This window comes from Narcine bancroftii, chromosome 1, assembly GCF_036971445.1.
Source record: "Narcine bancroftii isolate sNarBan1 chromosome 1, sNarBan1.hap1, whole genome shotgun sequence".
Lineage (NCBI taxonomy): Eukaryota > Metazoa > Chordata > Chondrichthyes > Torpediniformes > Narcinidae > Narcine > Narcine bancroftii.
Genome location: NC_091469.1, coordinates 167,759,821 through 167,775,662, shown reverse-complemented (window position 1 = coordinate 167,775,662; position 15,842 = coordinate 167,759,821). Strand labels below are relative to the sequence as shown.

Here is a 15,842-nt window from a genome sequence, read left to right as displayed (position 1 = left end):
AAAATTCTTTGATGTCTGTACCCTCATCGCCCTGTTTCATATCTATTATTTTTATATGTTGCATCTACTAAAATTTTCTAAAGCATCAATTTTCTGAGCCAGTATTTCTTGTGTCTAAGTAACATCTTTATTTATATTATATTTTTCCTTTCAAAACTTCCATACCTTTTTTTTTCCTTTTTATTTTTTTAACATTTTTTTTTGGACTAGGAATACGAATAGATTGAAACAAATATTGTATATGTGGATATATATTAATTTTAACACAATTTTCCCAGCCAGTCAATGTTAATGGCAAATCTTTCCATCTATTCAAATCAGACTTAATCTTATTTAACAATGGTAAGTAATTTAGTCCATATAAGTTTTGGTTCTCTTTAACTACAATTACACCAAAATACTTGATCTCGTCCGACCATTTAAATTTAGTGATTTGCATACAATCCGAATAATCTCCATCAGATATTGGTAGTATCTCACTTTTATCCCAGTTTACCTTATAGCCTGAAATTGATCCATAATATTTTAATAGATCCTGTTAAGGATCTAAAGAATTCTTTGGTTGAGACAAATATATCAACACATCATCCATAAATAAATTAATTTTATACTCCCGTTGACCAATTGCAATTCCCTAAATATTCACATTCTGTCTAATTGCTTGAGCCAAATGTTCTATAACCAACGCAAATAGAAACATAGAAACATAGAAGATAGGAGCTGGAGTAGGTAATTCAACCCTTCGAGCCTGCTCCGCCATTCAACGAGATCATGGCTGATCTTAAAGTTCAGTACCCCGTCCCCACCTTCTCTCCATAACCTTTAATACCCTTATACTGAAGAAATAGATCTAATTCCCTCTTAAATATATTTAATGAACCTGCCTCTACTGCCCTCTGCGGCAATGAATTCCACAGATTCACCACCCTCTGGGTAAAGAAATTCCTCCTCATCTCGGTCCTAAATGGTTTGCCTATTATCCTCAAACCATGGCCCCGGGTTCTGGATTTTCCCATCCTTGGAAACATCCCTTCCGCATCCATTCTGTCCAGTCCTGCCAGAATTTTATAGGTCTCTATGAGATCCCCTCTCAATCTTCTAAACTCCAGCGAGTACAATCCCAATTTACGCAATCTTTCCTCATAAGTCAATTCCTGCCATTCCAGGTATCAGCCTGGTGAATCGCCTCTGCACTCCCTCCATTGCAAAAACATCCTTCCTTAGATAAGGTGACCAAAACTGCACACAATACTCCAGGTGGGGTTTCACCAAGGCTCTGTACAGCTGCAGTAAGGTATCCTTGTTCCTATACTCAAACCTTCTTGATATGAAGGCCAACATACCATTTGCCTTTTTAACTGCCTGCTGTACCTGCATGCTGGCCTTCAGAGAGTGGTGTACAAGTACCCCTAGGTCTCTCTGCACTTCCCCATCGCTTAATCTATTGCCATTCAAATAGTAATCTGCCCTCCAGTTTGGATTACCAAAGTGGATAACCTCAGATTTATCCACATTGTAGTGCATTTGCCATGTATCTGCCCAATCCCCCAATTTATCCAAATCACACTGGAGCTTCCTGACCCCCCTCTTCCGTGCACACAACCCCTCCTAGCTTAGTGTTATCTGCAAATTTGGAGATATTACATCCAATCCCCTCATCCAGATCATTAATGTAAATTATGAACAGCTGGGGTTCCAATACAGATCCCTGTGGTACCCCACTGGTCACCGCCTGCCACTCTGAAAATGAGCCATTTATCCCAACTCTCTGTCTTCTACCTGCCAGCCAGTTCTCAATCCACATCAATACTTTGCCCCCAATCGCATGAGCCTTGATTTTGGAAGCCAGTCATTTATGCAGGACCTTATCGAAGGCCTTTTGGAAGTCCAGGTACACCACATCCACTGGCTCTCCCCATCTATTTTACCTGTCACCATCTCAAAGAATTCCAATAGATTTGTCAAGCAAAATTTATCTTTTGTAAATCCATGTTGACTCCATCCGATCCCTTCTCTGCTAGTCATATGCTCCGCGATTACACCCTTAATAATGGATTCCATCATTTTGCTCACTACTGATGTAAGGCTCACCGGCCTATAATTCCCCGCTTTTTCTCTACCCCCCTTTTTAAATAGTGAGGTAACATTAGCTACCCTCCAATCCATGGGTACTGATCCTGAGTTTATCAAGTTCTGGTAAATAATTCTTAAAGCATCTGCTATCTGAATGGCCACTTCCTTGAGTACCCTAGGATGTAGATTATCAGGCCCTTGGGATTTATCTGCCTTCAATCCCATCAATTTCCCCAAGACCATGTCCTTAGAGATACTGATTTCTTTCAGTTCCTCCCTTGCATTAGTCTCTATGTTTCCCAACATCCTTGGGAGGTTATTTGTATCCTCTCTTGTGAAAACAGAACTAAAGTAAGAATTTAATTGCTCTGCCATTTCCTTGTTCCCCATTATATATTCCCCTGATTCCGACTGCAAAGGACCTACTCTGGATTTCACCAATCTTTTCCTCTTGACATATTTATAAAAGCTTTTGCAGTCGGTTTTTATATTTGCCGCGAGCTTACTTTCATAATTTATTTTTGCTCTCTTGATTAATCCCTTCATCCTCCTTTGGTGCATCTTGAACTGCTCCCAGTCTTCGGTTGTGGTACTTTTTTTGGCCAATTGATATGCTCTCTCTTTGGACCCAATGCTGTCTCTAATTTCCCTTGTTATCCACGGTTGAGTCACCTTTTTTGGTTACTAAGGCTGGTGACAATGGACAACCCTGTCTGGTTGATAGCCGAAAACCTATTTTTAATAAATCCTGCCTGATCTATATGTACTAATTTTAGTAAAAAATTAGCCAACCTATTTTCTAAAACTTTTGCTACAATTTTGTAATCTACATTCAACAACAATGTAGGACTAAATGACACAACCTTTAGTGGATCTCTATCCTTCTTTGGTAGAACTGTTATCAATGCCCTTGAAAATGACTCAGGAAATAAACCTGTGTCTGTACCTTGTTTAAGTACATCCATATACAACGGGAATAACAAGTCATGAAATTCTTTATAAAATTCTATCGTAAAGCCATCCTCCCCAACTGATTTTCCACTTGGCATAGATTGTAATGTCTCCTTAAGTTCAAAATCAGTAAATGGACTATCTAACAATTTTATGTCCTTCTCATCCAATAAAGGTAAATTCAAATTTGACAAAAAAAGAGTCAATCTGCTCCATATCTGCAGTCCCTTTGGATGCATACATTTGTATAAAAAACATGGAATTCCTAACTAATCTCCTGTAGTTTATGTAATTCCTGAATTTCCCCGAAATGCATTAATTGTTGTAGAAACTTGTTCAATTGCCAAGCCAATACCTTGTGTGCCCTTTCCCCTAACTCATAATAAGGCTGCTTTGATCGCAAAATTAATCTCTCATAATAAGTTTGCTTTGTATTGTAACAAAGCTTCAAATTAGATAACTGTATCTTATTCTCTTCTGTTGCATTATTCTGAATTTTTTTTTCAATACTACAATTTCTTTTTCTAATTGCAAAAGTTCCACTTTATACTCCTTTTTTTACTTTGAAGCATAACTAATAATTTGACCTCGTAAATATGCTTTTAGAGCATCCCACAACGTAAATCTACTCTGCACAGACCCCTCATTTATTTACAACAAAAACTTAATCTGATTTCTCAAATGCAAGATAAACTCAGGCCTTTTTAACATCTCATTAAATCTCCAACAATAATTTACTCTCAGCTTCTCTCCTCACAAGAAATCAACAGTGAATGGTCTGACAGAATTCTACTTTTATATTCCACTTGTTCAATCCTACCTTGTAAATGAGCTGATACCAAAAAAAATCTATTCTTTAGAATGATTCATGACATGCAGAATAAAAAGAATAATCTTTCTCAGTCGGATGAATTCGTCACTATATTTCAACTAAATTTAAGTCCCTTATCAACTCAATTACTCTTTTCGCCATCTCAGTTTTCTTAACAATTTTTGGAGATTTATCCAATAGTGGATCCAAACAACAATTTAAATCCCCTCCAACCATGATGTTCTGATTTGATTGATTCAAATATAAAAAGCCATCGGTAACAAATTGTATTTCTTCCTTTGATGCGTACAGATTCAATAAAGTCCCGGCCTCTGAAAACAATTTACAGTTAACCTTCAAAACTCTTCCAGCATTCTCAGAAAAAGATTCTAAAACAAAAGGCACCTTGCTACTCCCCTGGCTTTAGAATTAAAGGAAGAAGCGAAAACATGTCCAACCCAATTGCGTTTCAATTCCAAATCTTCCATTTCTGTCAAATGAGTCTCTAAAAAGGTCATGCCAATCTTCATCTTAATATAATCAAACATATGTTTCCTCTTTATCGGATGATTCATCCCTTTAACATTAAATGTTCCAAATTTCAATTTACTCATTTTATCTTAAAAATGACACCCAACACAACCAACCTTCTCAAAAATATAACCTCCAAGAAATTGGGCAACCCAACCATTCAAAAGCGCTCGGGAGCAGAATGCGTGGAGGGATCTGGCATCGGGATCACCTCGGGACAACGACTGGTGCGGTTTACCACTGTGAAAAGGTAATGGTTACCTCGGGAAACGGGTAAGGGTCCAACGATGTCCACATGTATGTGGCTGAACCATTCCTGGACATGTTTGAAATCTTGTACGGGAGCTCTGGTGTGCCTGTGTACCTTGGAAAGCTGGCAATGGGTGCAGGATCTGGCCCAGTCCGCTATCTGCTTCCGAAGCCCATGCCAGATGAAATGTTCTGCCACCATATGGACCGTGGACCTGATGGAAGGGTGGGAAAGGTCATGGATATGGTGGAAGACTTGCCTGTACCATTGCTGGGGAACCATTGGTTGTGGAGTGCCCATGGAGACACCGCACAAGATGGTACCCTCACTGTGAGGAGTCAGGAGGTCCTGGAACCATAGGCCCATGATGGCAGTCCTGAAGGCCTGCATCTCCTTGTCGGACTTCTGGTCCCAGGTAAGCTGGTCGATGTCAAGGCCGGGTGTCAGCGCGCAAATGGCCGGTCGTGAGTGTGCTTCGGCGACCACGTTGTCTTTTCCCACCTTGTGCTGAATGTCGGTGGTGAACTCCGACACGAAGGAGAGGTGACGCTGTTGGTGGACTGACCAGAGATCTCTTGCCATAGCAAGTGCCTGAGTGAGGGGTTTGTGGTCAGTAAAAATGGTGAAAGGCCTCCTCTCCAAGAAACAGTGGAAATGACGCACCGCCAGGTACATGCCCAGCAACTCATGATTGAAAGTGCTATACGTGCTCTGGTGGGTGAAGAAATTGGCTAAAGAATGCCAGTGGTTTCTACTATCCATTCACCTGCTGCTCCAGGACGGCACCGATGGCTGTGGCAGAGATATTGACAGAGAGTGACATATGCAGGTCAGTGCGTGGGTGGACGAGCAGGGTAGCCTTCGCGAGGGCATCTTTTGTGGCTTCAAATGCCCTGCCCATCTGAAGACCAAACAACTGTCTTGTCTTTGGCTGCGATGAGGGCGAAGAGCGGCTGCATGATGCGCACAGCACCTGGAAAGAAGCGGTTATAGAAATTGACCATATCCGTGAATTCCTGTAGCCCCTTGAGGTTGTCCGGGCATGGGAACTCCCTGAGTGCAGCCACCTTCGTAGCAGCAGGTGTGGCTCCTTCAGCCATGATGGTATGGCTCACGAACTGCATGGACTCTTTCCCGAACTGGCACTTGGCTGGATTGATCGTTAGGCCAAAGTCAGCCAGTCGGGAGAAGAGGGTGCGTAGGTGAGACTTGTGTTGTGCCCGGTCTCTGCTGGCAACAAGGATGTCGTCTAGGTAAATGAATACGAAATTCAAATCTCTGCCCACTGTGTCCATAAGGCTCTGGAAGGTCTGGACAGTGTTCTTGAGCCCGAACAGGATGCATAGGAACTCGAACAAGCTGAAGGGGGTGATGATGGCTGTTTTGGGTATGTTCTCAGGGTGCACCAGCATTTGGTGATACCAGCACACCAGGTCAACCTTGGAGAATACCCTTACACCATGCAGGTTGGTTGTAAAGTCCTGGATGTGAGGGATCAGGTAATGGTCAGGTACTGTCGCATCGTTAAGCCATCGATAATCTCCACAGGGACGCCAGCCACCGGAGGCTTTCGGGACCAAGTGGAGTGGTGAGACCCAAGGACTGTTGGAGTGTCAAATGATCCCCAGCTCCTGCAGATGCAAGAAATCTTCCTTCACTATCTGGAGCTTATCCAGCAGGAGCCGGCGTGCCTTGGCATGGACCGGCGGGCTTTGGATGGGGATGTAATGAAACACCACGTGGCATGGTGAGGCAGTGGATAACTGCGGCTTGAGGAGGGATGGAAACTCATCCAGGATATGCTGAAACTTGTCCTTGGGTGTGCTGACTGTGGCCATCTGCAGCTGCTCTGTGCGGGAAGCGTTGAGGCGAACAGATTGGAAGGTACGGGCATCTACCAGTTGCCTACCTTGAATGTCAACCAGGAGTCCATGGGCAAAGAGGAAGTCAACACCCAGGATGGCAGTTGGACGGGATGAAACGGTGAACCTCCTTGAAAACTTCTGCTGGCCGATCTGGAAGTGGATGGTTCCGGGACTCGATGGTGGTGGCTGGGGTGATGCTGATCTGGGCCCCAGTGTCGATGAGGAAGCGTCTGCCGCTGACTGAATCCCGCAGGTAGAGAAGGCTATGTTCTTGGCCAGCTGCCACAGCCATTAACAGCAGCCGGTCTGCACATTTCCCTGGAACGAGCAGGGCTGATGACACTTCCGAGCCTTGGCTCCCCAGCGCTGGTGGAAGAAGTAGAGTCCTGAAGTGGATGACTTGCTTCTGGCTATGCTTTTTGAGGCCCCTGCAGGGGCCGGGTGTTCCACTGCAGCACTAGAGGAAGGCTTGGCGTGGTCATGCCCACGACTCATAACCTGCTGATCTGCTGAGCCTTCCAGGAATCATTCGAACCATAGCTCCTGAGCCTTTTGAGCGACCTTCCTAGGGTCAACGAAGCTCTCCTGGAACAGTAAAGGTCGGATGTCTTCAGGCAGATGGTCGAGGAAGATGCGCTTGAAGAGTGGGCAGTTGGTGTGATCACCCATGAGTACAAGCATCTCGTCCATTAACTCGACTGGAGTTCTGTACCCCAAGGCGTCGAGGCGCAGCATCTGAGTGGCACGCTGACGCCTGGTGAGGCTGAGGGAGCTGGTGAGCACCCACTTGATGGTCCCGTACTTATCTTCCAAGGGTGGGTACTGAACAAGGTGCAGCACTCGTTTTGTGGTGACCTGGTCCAGGGCGGCGACCACATGGTAAAACTTGGTCAAATTCGATGAAATATGACAGAGGTGAAACTGAGCCTCTGTGTGGCTGAACCAGGTCTCCGGCACCTGAACTCAGAAGTCAGGAAGCTTGATGGCTATGGCATTGATCAAAGGGTCATTCATGTTGGGTTCAAAGATGTTTGAATCTGTCGGGGTCACCAATTGTAGCGGCGGCTACACTGCTAACTGAAGGATCGCACAACCAGACGGGTGAGCAAAAACTGATTTACTGCAGGCTGCCTGGCTGGTCTTATACTCCTAGCCCGGACCTGGCTGAGAACCGCGCTGGGGGGCTTGAATGTCACCGGGACATCTCGTGGGTCCCCAAGCGTGGCCTTCTGAGCCCGGTACTGAAGTCGAGAGGAAACCTCCGACAGTGCCATTTTGGCCGGCTGCCCCACTGCGTGAGTGACAAGCGGGGCCAGTTCGCCAGCCTCATGGCGTACCACCACAAAGATTTAGTTAAAATTGGATAGATCTCAAAAAGAATTTATTATGATTGCTTTCGCAGCAGCAAAAAAAATGCAGAGCGACAACTTGGAAAATGGAAACATCTTTGAAAATACAACACTCGTAATATAGAAATAGAGAGCTGTATTCCACTCGAAAAAAATATCTAAAGAGATAATTTTGGAAAATTCAAAATAATCTGGGAATCATATTTGAAGTCAATTGGTGATCGCCAGACTCAAACCTCCAACTCTTAAAGGGATTGTATTATGTATGTTACTTTCATCAATTCAATAAAAATTGGATAATAACCAGATGACACCCTTTTGTTAATTTGGGTGGTGGAGAGGAGGGATGGGGAGAAAATGGAAAATGTCACTATATACATGAATTTATGTATATAAAGCATTTAGTTTTGAATTATTGTGACTTATTAAATATAATTTTTTTTAAAATGTTAGATTTGCAATGTTGCAAAAAAGTTACATTTGGCTGTATAATATTGTACAACATTCGAATGTGGTACAGGAAAGAAAAATTGTGGATGGTAGTTTAAAGTTTTCTTCTTAAAAGCTCAAAATTTTCTCTGTTGGAAGGAGGTGTTATTTGTTATTTTTAATCTTTATATTTTATATATATATTTTAGTAAAGATACTTTGTGGGTTGGACAGGGAAACACAGATAACACCATGTGAAGCAGTTGCTGAGGCCCCTTCAAGTAAAAGATGTAAGTAGCTTATTATTGTTCAGTTCTGGCCATAAAATCAGTGCTATTGTTCTCCACTGAAAGCCTGAAACAATGGACTGCTTGCTAAGAAGAAACGTAAGGCTTTTTCAGGTGCATTCTACGCTAAGAATGGGCCTGAAGAAGAAGTGGCCCTTTAAATTGCCATTCCGGTAGCAGTGTTTAAAGTGCAATGCTGGCCACCTGAAGGACACAGCTGCACAGGATGCGGCTCTGAGCATACTCCGGCTCCTGCCCAGTGTCAGCTATGATCCTGTCCACTGACATGATGACATTTTGAGTGTGACAAGAAGGAACACAGGACAATGGCAGACCCTGTGCAGGAAGGAGACATAATGATGACGATTTCAGCATTTTTGAGTGTTCAGAATGAGATACGGCAGATCCTTGGTAAGGCTATTTGTGCTGTTGAAGCTCTTCAATCGTCCTTGAGATCTGAAAAATCGCATGGGTGCAATCAGAAGGTTCCTGCATAGGTTGAGGGCAAAAAGACAGCAGTTAGTGGTCGAAAGGCGTGTGGAGCTTAAGCGCTGCAGATGAAGGTGAATGCTGCTGGTCAGTCAATAAGCTATGGTGACACATCGGTCTCTCTGGAGGTTGAACCGACCGCAGGGTGCTGAGTTCTGAAGTAATGTCCTCACCAAATTTGATAATGCTGAGTGGAGCAGACACTTTTGTATGTCACGTGTCACCTTTCACCGTGCTGGAACCCCGGACTTCGATTAGCTGTGGCCTTGTGGTGGCATGCCCCCCTACCCTTGTATCGATCCATCAGTTCAATCTTTAGAATAGGCGTCAGCACCGTGTGCATGGTGGTGCAGGTGGTGACTGCTGCCTTGAGGAAGTTCCTTGGTAAACGTTTCATCTCCCTGCCAAGTGGAACATGTCTCCAGGAGACCATTGATGGCTTTGCCCAAAGGGGATACCCAATGTGTCCTGGTGCCATTGATGGGTCACACATTCCCATTATCACACCCAGCGTGGATGCAGCAGCCTATTACAATCACTAAGGGGGCCATTCGGTGGTTGGCCACAGATTCTGGTGAGTTAAGCCTCTATTGATGTACATCACATCACATTTCCAATGACTATAACTTCACTGTGTGATTTCCATTCATGTTACAACTTCTCAGATGTGTTTGTGGGGTAGCCGGGCCACACGCATGATGCCCGAGTGCTTGCCAACACTCCTCTGTATAGAAAAGCTGAGGACCAGAGCGGATACCTCTTCCCATGTTACGAGAGTGTTCACCCTTCAAAGCTCCGTGTTTCAAATGTTATACATGCTTGCTGTGTCAACGTTCAGATACATGAATTAACTACATTTCTGCATCATTATGCCTGCAGGTGTCCAAGGATGTTGAAGGAGTGGAGGTTCCAGCACATCTTGTGGGTGATGCGGCGAACCCCCTACAAAGCTGGCTGATGAAGGGGTTCACATAGCCCCAAGTACTGGATCAGGATCAGCAAAGATTTAACAAGGCCCTTAATTCAGCCAGGATAGTGGTGGAACATGCATTTGGCCATCTAAAAGGCTGCTGGCGATGCCTGCCCAAGCGTCTAGATATCTCTACCACCTTAATCCCACAGGTTGTGTTTTCCTGCTGTGTACATGTGAGATGAACAAGGAAGACTTCCCTTAAGAGTGGACATTGGTTGAAGCAGATGGTCCTGCACCCATCAGCAGGGCCATGGGCACCAGGCCATCTGTTCTGCCATCATGTCCATCCTGTAAGGGTATGTCTCTGCTACCCAGCTCCCCATTTTCCACAACTTGTACCCCCCTCCACCCTATGTGGTGACGTGAGCCTGCTTGCCTGGCATATTATGTGCTCTTGCAAATGAACGGGTGCATATAAATGAAACTTGTGTCTTGTCTGCTTGTGAAAAATGTAATAAAATTTTATAAAAGACATTCTTTGAGAAATCGCACTGCTTCATAAATATCTGAGGTAGATATCTCAATGTTAACATTTCACATCATTCTTAAACTTGAAGGAAACCATGGAATGGACAAATAACAGTACAAATCCACTCCACACTTGAACACAGCAGATCAAACACTGAAACAGCAAACACAACCGCCCGGCACCAGAACATCTCACTGCTCAATGTTTCCATCCTTAAAGTGTCGCACAGAACATTGCACTTATGAGGGGTTTCACGAACAACAAAAGTGAACAGTGAGTTAGCATTAAGGATGTATATTCTGACACAAACCTCATTCCAGCAATGAGAGGAATGTGTTGGGGGGGGTGGTTATGAGGAACCGGTACCGGACCCCAGCATCTCAGTCATGCCAAAGCATCCACTACTGTGATGCACTGGTGGGGAATGAAATGGCATGCTGGATGGAGGGGCCAGGTACGTGCGATGAGGCTGACCATATGACATTGGGAATGGAGATGGGGAGGCCTCCAATCACGTGACCAATCTGTTGAAGATGACTGACTGCCTGTCCATTGCGGGACTCAGTCCCCACAGGGAAGCCGCAAACTCAGACATCGTCGGGGAAAGCTTCTCCACTTCAGAGCGGCGCGTTGCTTCCTCGTCCTCCCTCTGGTCGGCAAACATGACTCTCTTGTGATCCAGTGTCTCCTTTGCACGCTGGTGGTCTCTCTCACTGACCTCCCTGTCAAGAGCCAACATCATCGCCTGCAGCTCCTTCGCGAGAAGCTGCCCCTTCGTCAGTCGCTGGCGCTTGTGTCTGGGACCAGAGGCTGTGGGTGGAAACAGGAAAAGTGCATCAGCATGGGACTTAATTGCTTCTCCATAAACACAACCTCAATGCTACTGTACCTGTGTTCTCTGTTGAGAGTGCCGTCTCAACACTTTCAGGGACAGTGACCTCTGCGCTTCCTCTCTCTGATGCATCTAAATCCATGGCTGCCGGGTCCTCGGCGGTGGCCTCCTCCTCCTGGACCGGCATGTCTCCTCTATTGCTGCTGTTTGAACCCTGAGATCCCTCAGGGATGAGCTCTGGGGATTCAGGGGTCTCCAAAGCACTGGCTACATTCAAGGGAGTAGCTGAGCAGCTAGCCCCCCAGAGAGTGTGGCACTGGTCGAAGTACTGCCACTCCTTGTGCCCAATGCCGCTCCTCCTGTTGTGATCCAGGACTGCGTGGAATTTCTTCCTCATGCTCTTCAGCTTCGTGACCACCTGGTTTTTACCGCGCTTGTGCCCTTGTGCTGCGAGCACTCCAAACATCTGCTCAAAAGTAGGGCCATCGCTCACTGTCCCAGTGAACTCCTTTTCCTGGGATTCCTGAGTCAGATGGTCGAGAAGCAGTCTTACCTCTTCTTCAGACCAGTTACTAACCTTTCTCGGATCCATTGTTGAAATCCACTGTTTCCGTTCACTGCAAAATTTAATGTTAAATTGCCCACAAACTTTAACAGAGGTTCTCACTCAGAACAGATGAAAGTCCTCTTCCCTGTGTTGACCTGCTGGTGGTTTCTCGAGTTGGAGGCCTGGGCGAACTCATTCCCACTCGGAGCAGGTGAATGGTCTTACCCTGCTGTGCACCCATTAGTGGGTCAACAGGTTGGAGGTGTTGATGAAGCCCTTCCCATACTCAGGGCAACATGAGCATACTGTGGGTGAGCATGAAGCAGTTGAATATGGTCTACAAGTGGGTCAGATTTGCTGACATGTTTTCTTAATAAGACTTCTCCGGGCTCAGTTGGCAAGGTTGATCCAATCTTCAATCTTCCTGGGAAAGTAAAAACACATTGGTGAGAACTTTCATTGGTAGCTGTACAAAGCAGTGTACAAATAGAGTGTAATGCCCGTGGCAGCACGTCTTGCCAGCAGCTGGTGGGGAAACCTTTCGACTTCAGTGCAAGACATAATCATAATTCATCATGAAGGCCTTTCAAATGGTCCACCTGCAGACTTGCACAGGTCATGTGAGAAAGAGCATCCGGGGTGGGGGGGGTGGGGGGGGTGGGGGTCACTGAACTTTATCGTAATCATAAGTAGAAAGCTCAATTTGCCAATCTTAGAGTTTTTAAATCTTGCTCTTCAATTTAGTGTGCAACATATAGGCAACAGATTTTTGATCAATCACTAATGTGAATTTCTTTCCAGCTAAAAAGTGTCTCCAATAGCAAATGGATTCAACAATGGCTCGTGCTTCCTTTTCGATAGAGGATTGCCTGACCTCCGATCTTTGTAATGTCCAAGAGAAAAAGGTCACAGGTATACCAGCTTGATTTATTATTGCTGCTAAAGCCCAATCGGACGCGTCAGATTCCACTTGGAATGGTAAATTTTCATCAATAGCTGACATTGTCACCTTGGCTATATCCTGTTTGATATGTTCAAAAGCGCGGAGGGGAAAAGGAGTTGTTTTAAACAATGACCTCACCTTATCTGCATAATTCGTCACCCAATGAGTGTAATAGGAGAGTATACCCAGGCAGCGCTTGAGGGACTTTTGCGTTGCAGTTGGGGGAGCGTAGAAGGTTGAGAGGGGATTTGATAGAGGTATTTAAGATTATGAAAGGGATAGACAGAATGGATGTGGATAGATTATTTCCATTAAGAGGAGGAGAGATTAAAACAAGAGGACATGAGTTAAGAGTTAAGGGGCAAAGGTTTAGAGGTAACATGAGGGGGAACTTCTTTACTCAGAGAGTGGTAGCTGTGTGGAATGATCTTCCGGGAGAAATTGTGGCGGCGGAGTCAATTGTATTATTTAAGAAAAGGTTGGACAGGTATATGGATGAGAAGAAGATGGAGGGTTATGGGCATTGTGCAGGGAGGTGGGACTAGAAAGGGGTGTTTGGTTCGGTGCGGACTAGAAGGGCCTAATGGCCTGTTTCCATGCTGTAATTGTTATGTTATTATGTTATGAGTTGTCTCATTCCCTCTGGGTCAAGGCTCATTTTGCCTCTACTCACAACTTGGCCCAGTATAGCCAGGCTTTTAGTGTAGTATACACACTTGTCATTGTTAAGGGCCAAGTTCAGATCCTTGGCCTCCTGGAGGATTTTTTGTAAGTTCTGATCATGATCATTTAAGTCCTTGCCACATATAGTGACATTGTCCAGATAAGGGTAAGTGGCTTGCAAGTTGTGAGCGTCTACGAGTTTATCCATTTATCTTTGGAAAACTAAAACACCATTGGTAACTCCAAAAGGGACCCTTTTAAATTGAAATAGTCTGCCGTCTGCCTCAAAAGCAGTAAAGCTGCCTTTCATCCTTGTGAATGGGCACTTGATGGTAGGCTGATTTCAGATCAATTGTGGTGAATATTTTGTATTGTGAAATCTGGTTTACCCTGTCTGAGATAAGCATCTAGTTGCTAAATCTGTTTATAGTTTGGCTGTAGTCCATGACCATTCTATGTTTTGCGGCATTTTTGACGACTACTACTTGTGCACGCCAAAGACTTGTACTGGGTTCGATTATTTTTTTCTCTCAATAAACGACTAACCTTGTCCTTAATAAAGAGTCTGTCCTCTTTGCTATAGCGCCTACTCTTTGTAGCTGTAGGCTTCAATCCGGGGTTAGATTGGTAAAAAGACGCAGAGGTTTAATCTTAAAGGTTGACAACCCACAAACAGCCTTGGGGTACCATGATCGATGGTAGTGGGCTGTTAAATGCCAGAACAATACTTTTCATTTGGCACTGGAAATCTAGCCCTAATATCAGACCGGGGAGCAGGTGTAATTTGAAATCTTTGCATTCGTTTCCCTGTACTTTCAGGGTTTATTCTGCAGCGATTTGTAACGTCTCATTTTGGTCCAGAACAAGCCAGAGAAATTTTGCGCTTAGATGGATACAGGTTAAGATTCAGGGAGCTTGTGGTCGTAGGGTGGATATAGCTGTCAGTACTGCCTGAATCAAACAGTCAACAGGCTCCCCATTTACCTCCACCTTCATCGTGGAATGCTTCACCCCGTGGGGTTCATCTTGGTTTATCGTCATCGACATCAGAACAGGGTCTCCGCGTGGCAGCGACCTGTCAGAACTCCCTTGTCTCTGGCCGCTCCACTTACGATTTCTGAAGAAGAGGTGTTAGATGAATCATGGACTCTCCAAGTCAACACAACAGGCTCACGGCGGCGCCCCTGCTTATTAGCTGGTGCGCTTCTTCTTCCTGCTCTTCAACTTACAGCGTGAGCTAAATGAGGACTCTCATGCCCGGCAGGCTCTGGCCCAGTGCCCTCGCTTTCCGCACTTAGCACAATCGGCTCATCGCATGGGACACTCTAAGCATATATGCAGCACCAATCCGCAGAAGGAGCCTCTTCGGCCGTGGCCTCTACTTTGCGGTTTAGTGGCGCTCAGCAGTGGATCGTCGCACTGGGCTTTTATTAACAGACTCTTAGTCACCACTATCCTGGCCAGTGGGAAAGCATCTCCATCTGCTCTACCAGTAGGGTGGAGCATCTCTACAGCCATAGCCAATAGCAAGCAACTCCATGCATGAGAAGCAGTCAGTATAATACACCTTCCCATTACCACTCCCAGATATGGAGCAGAACAAAGCAATCGTAAAATGAGACAAAATTCAGACACACCATTGTCCCATAAAATTGTTAATTTTATTTCTGAATAAAATTTTATTTCTTATTTTTGATTTTCATTTCGGAAAAGAGCCAACACTTGGGTGTCCGGTCCTCAATTTCTTTTGCAATCTCAAGAAGAATGGCCTCAAAATCCAGAAGCGTTAAAAGAATTTTCAATGGAGGATCCAGAAATCCAAAACACTGATGTAAATACTATCCCAATATCCAATGAGAATGATCTGATCATTCAATTATTTTGCTATTATTCTTCATGGTTTCATTGAAAAAAGGTAGAATGGATTCTTAGGTTAAAACGATGCTTTTAAATTGTATTAAAAAAGAGAATCTGAAGACTGAAAAGAGCTGTCACCTAACAGTTGATGAGTTGGCGAATGCTGAATTGGAGATAATTTGTTTATGTCAGAAAAATGTGTTTGATAATGAGATATCAAAATTGAAGAATTTGAATGTTAAAAAAACAAGTGTGTTTACAAGCTGAATCTTATTCTGCTAAATGATGTATTGAGAGTAGGAGGAAGATTGGAAAAAGCAATAATGTCAGAAGAAGTGAAACACCCAACTATATTAGCTAAAGCATTTCATATTTCTGAATTGATCATTCAACATATATATGAAAAAAACAGGTCATGGTGGTTGTAATCATGTGTTATCAGATTTGCACCAGAATTATTGGATACTTGGTTCTTCAACATGGATCAAAAGAATTTTATCAAAATGTGTTAATTGTCGAGGAG

General features: G+C 44.4%; 1 protein-coding gene across 1 annotated transcript; it reads right to left on the bottom strand.

Annotated features, from left to right (window-relative positions):
- Nucleotides 1-10,451: 10,451 nt before the first annotated feature.
- On the bottom strand, nucleotides 10,452-11,901 carry LOC138753202 (uncharacterized). Its single transcript, XM_069915909.1, has 2 exons — nucleotides 11,367-11,901; nucleotides 10,452-11,287 (listed from the first exon to the last, which is right to left on the bottom strand). Exons 1-2 carry the CDS (start codon nucleotides 11,899-11,901, stop codon nucleotides 10,989-10,991), a joined length of 834 nt encoding a protein of 277 aa, XP_069772010.1. The 3' UTR covers nucleotides 10,452-10,988.
- Nucleotides 11,902-15,842: the final 3,941 nt, after the last annotated feature.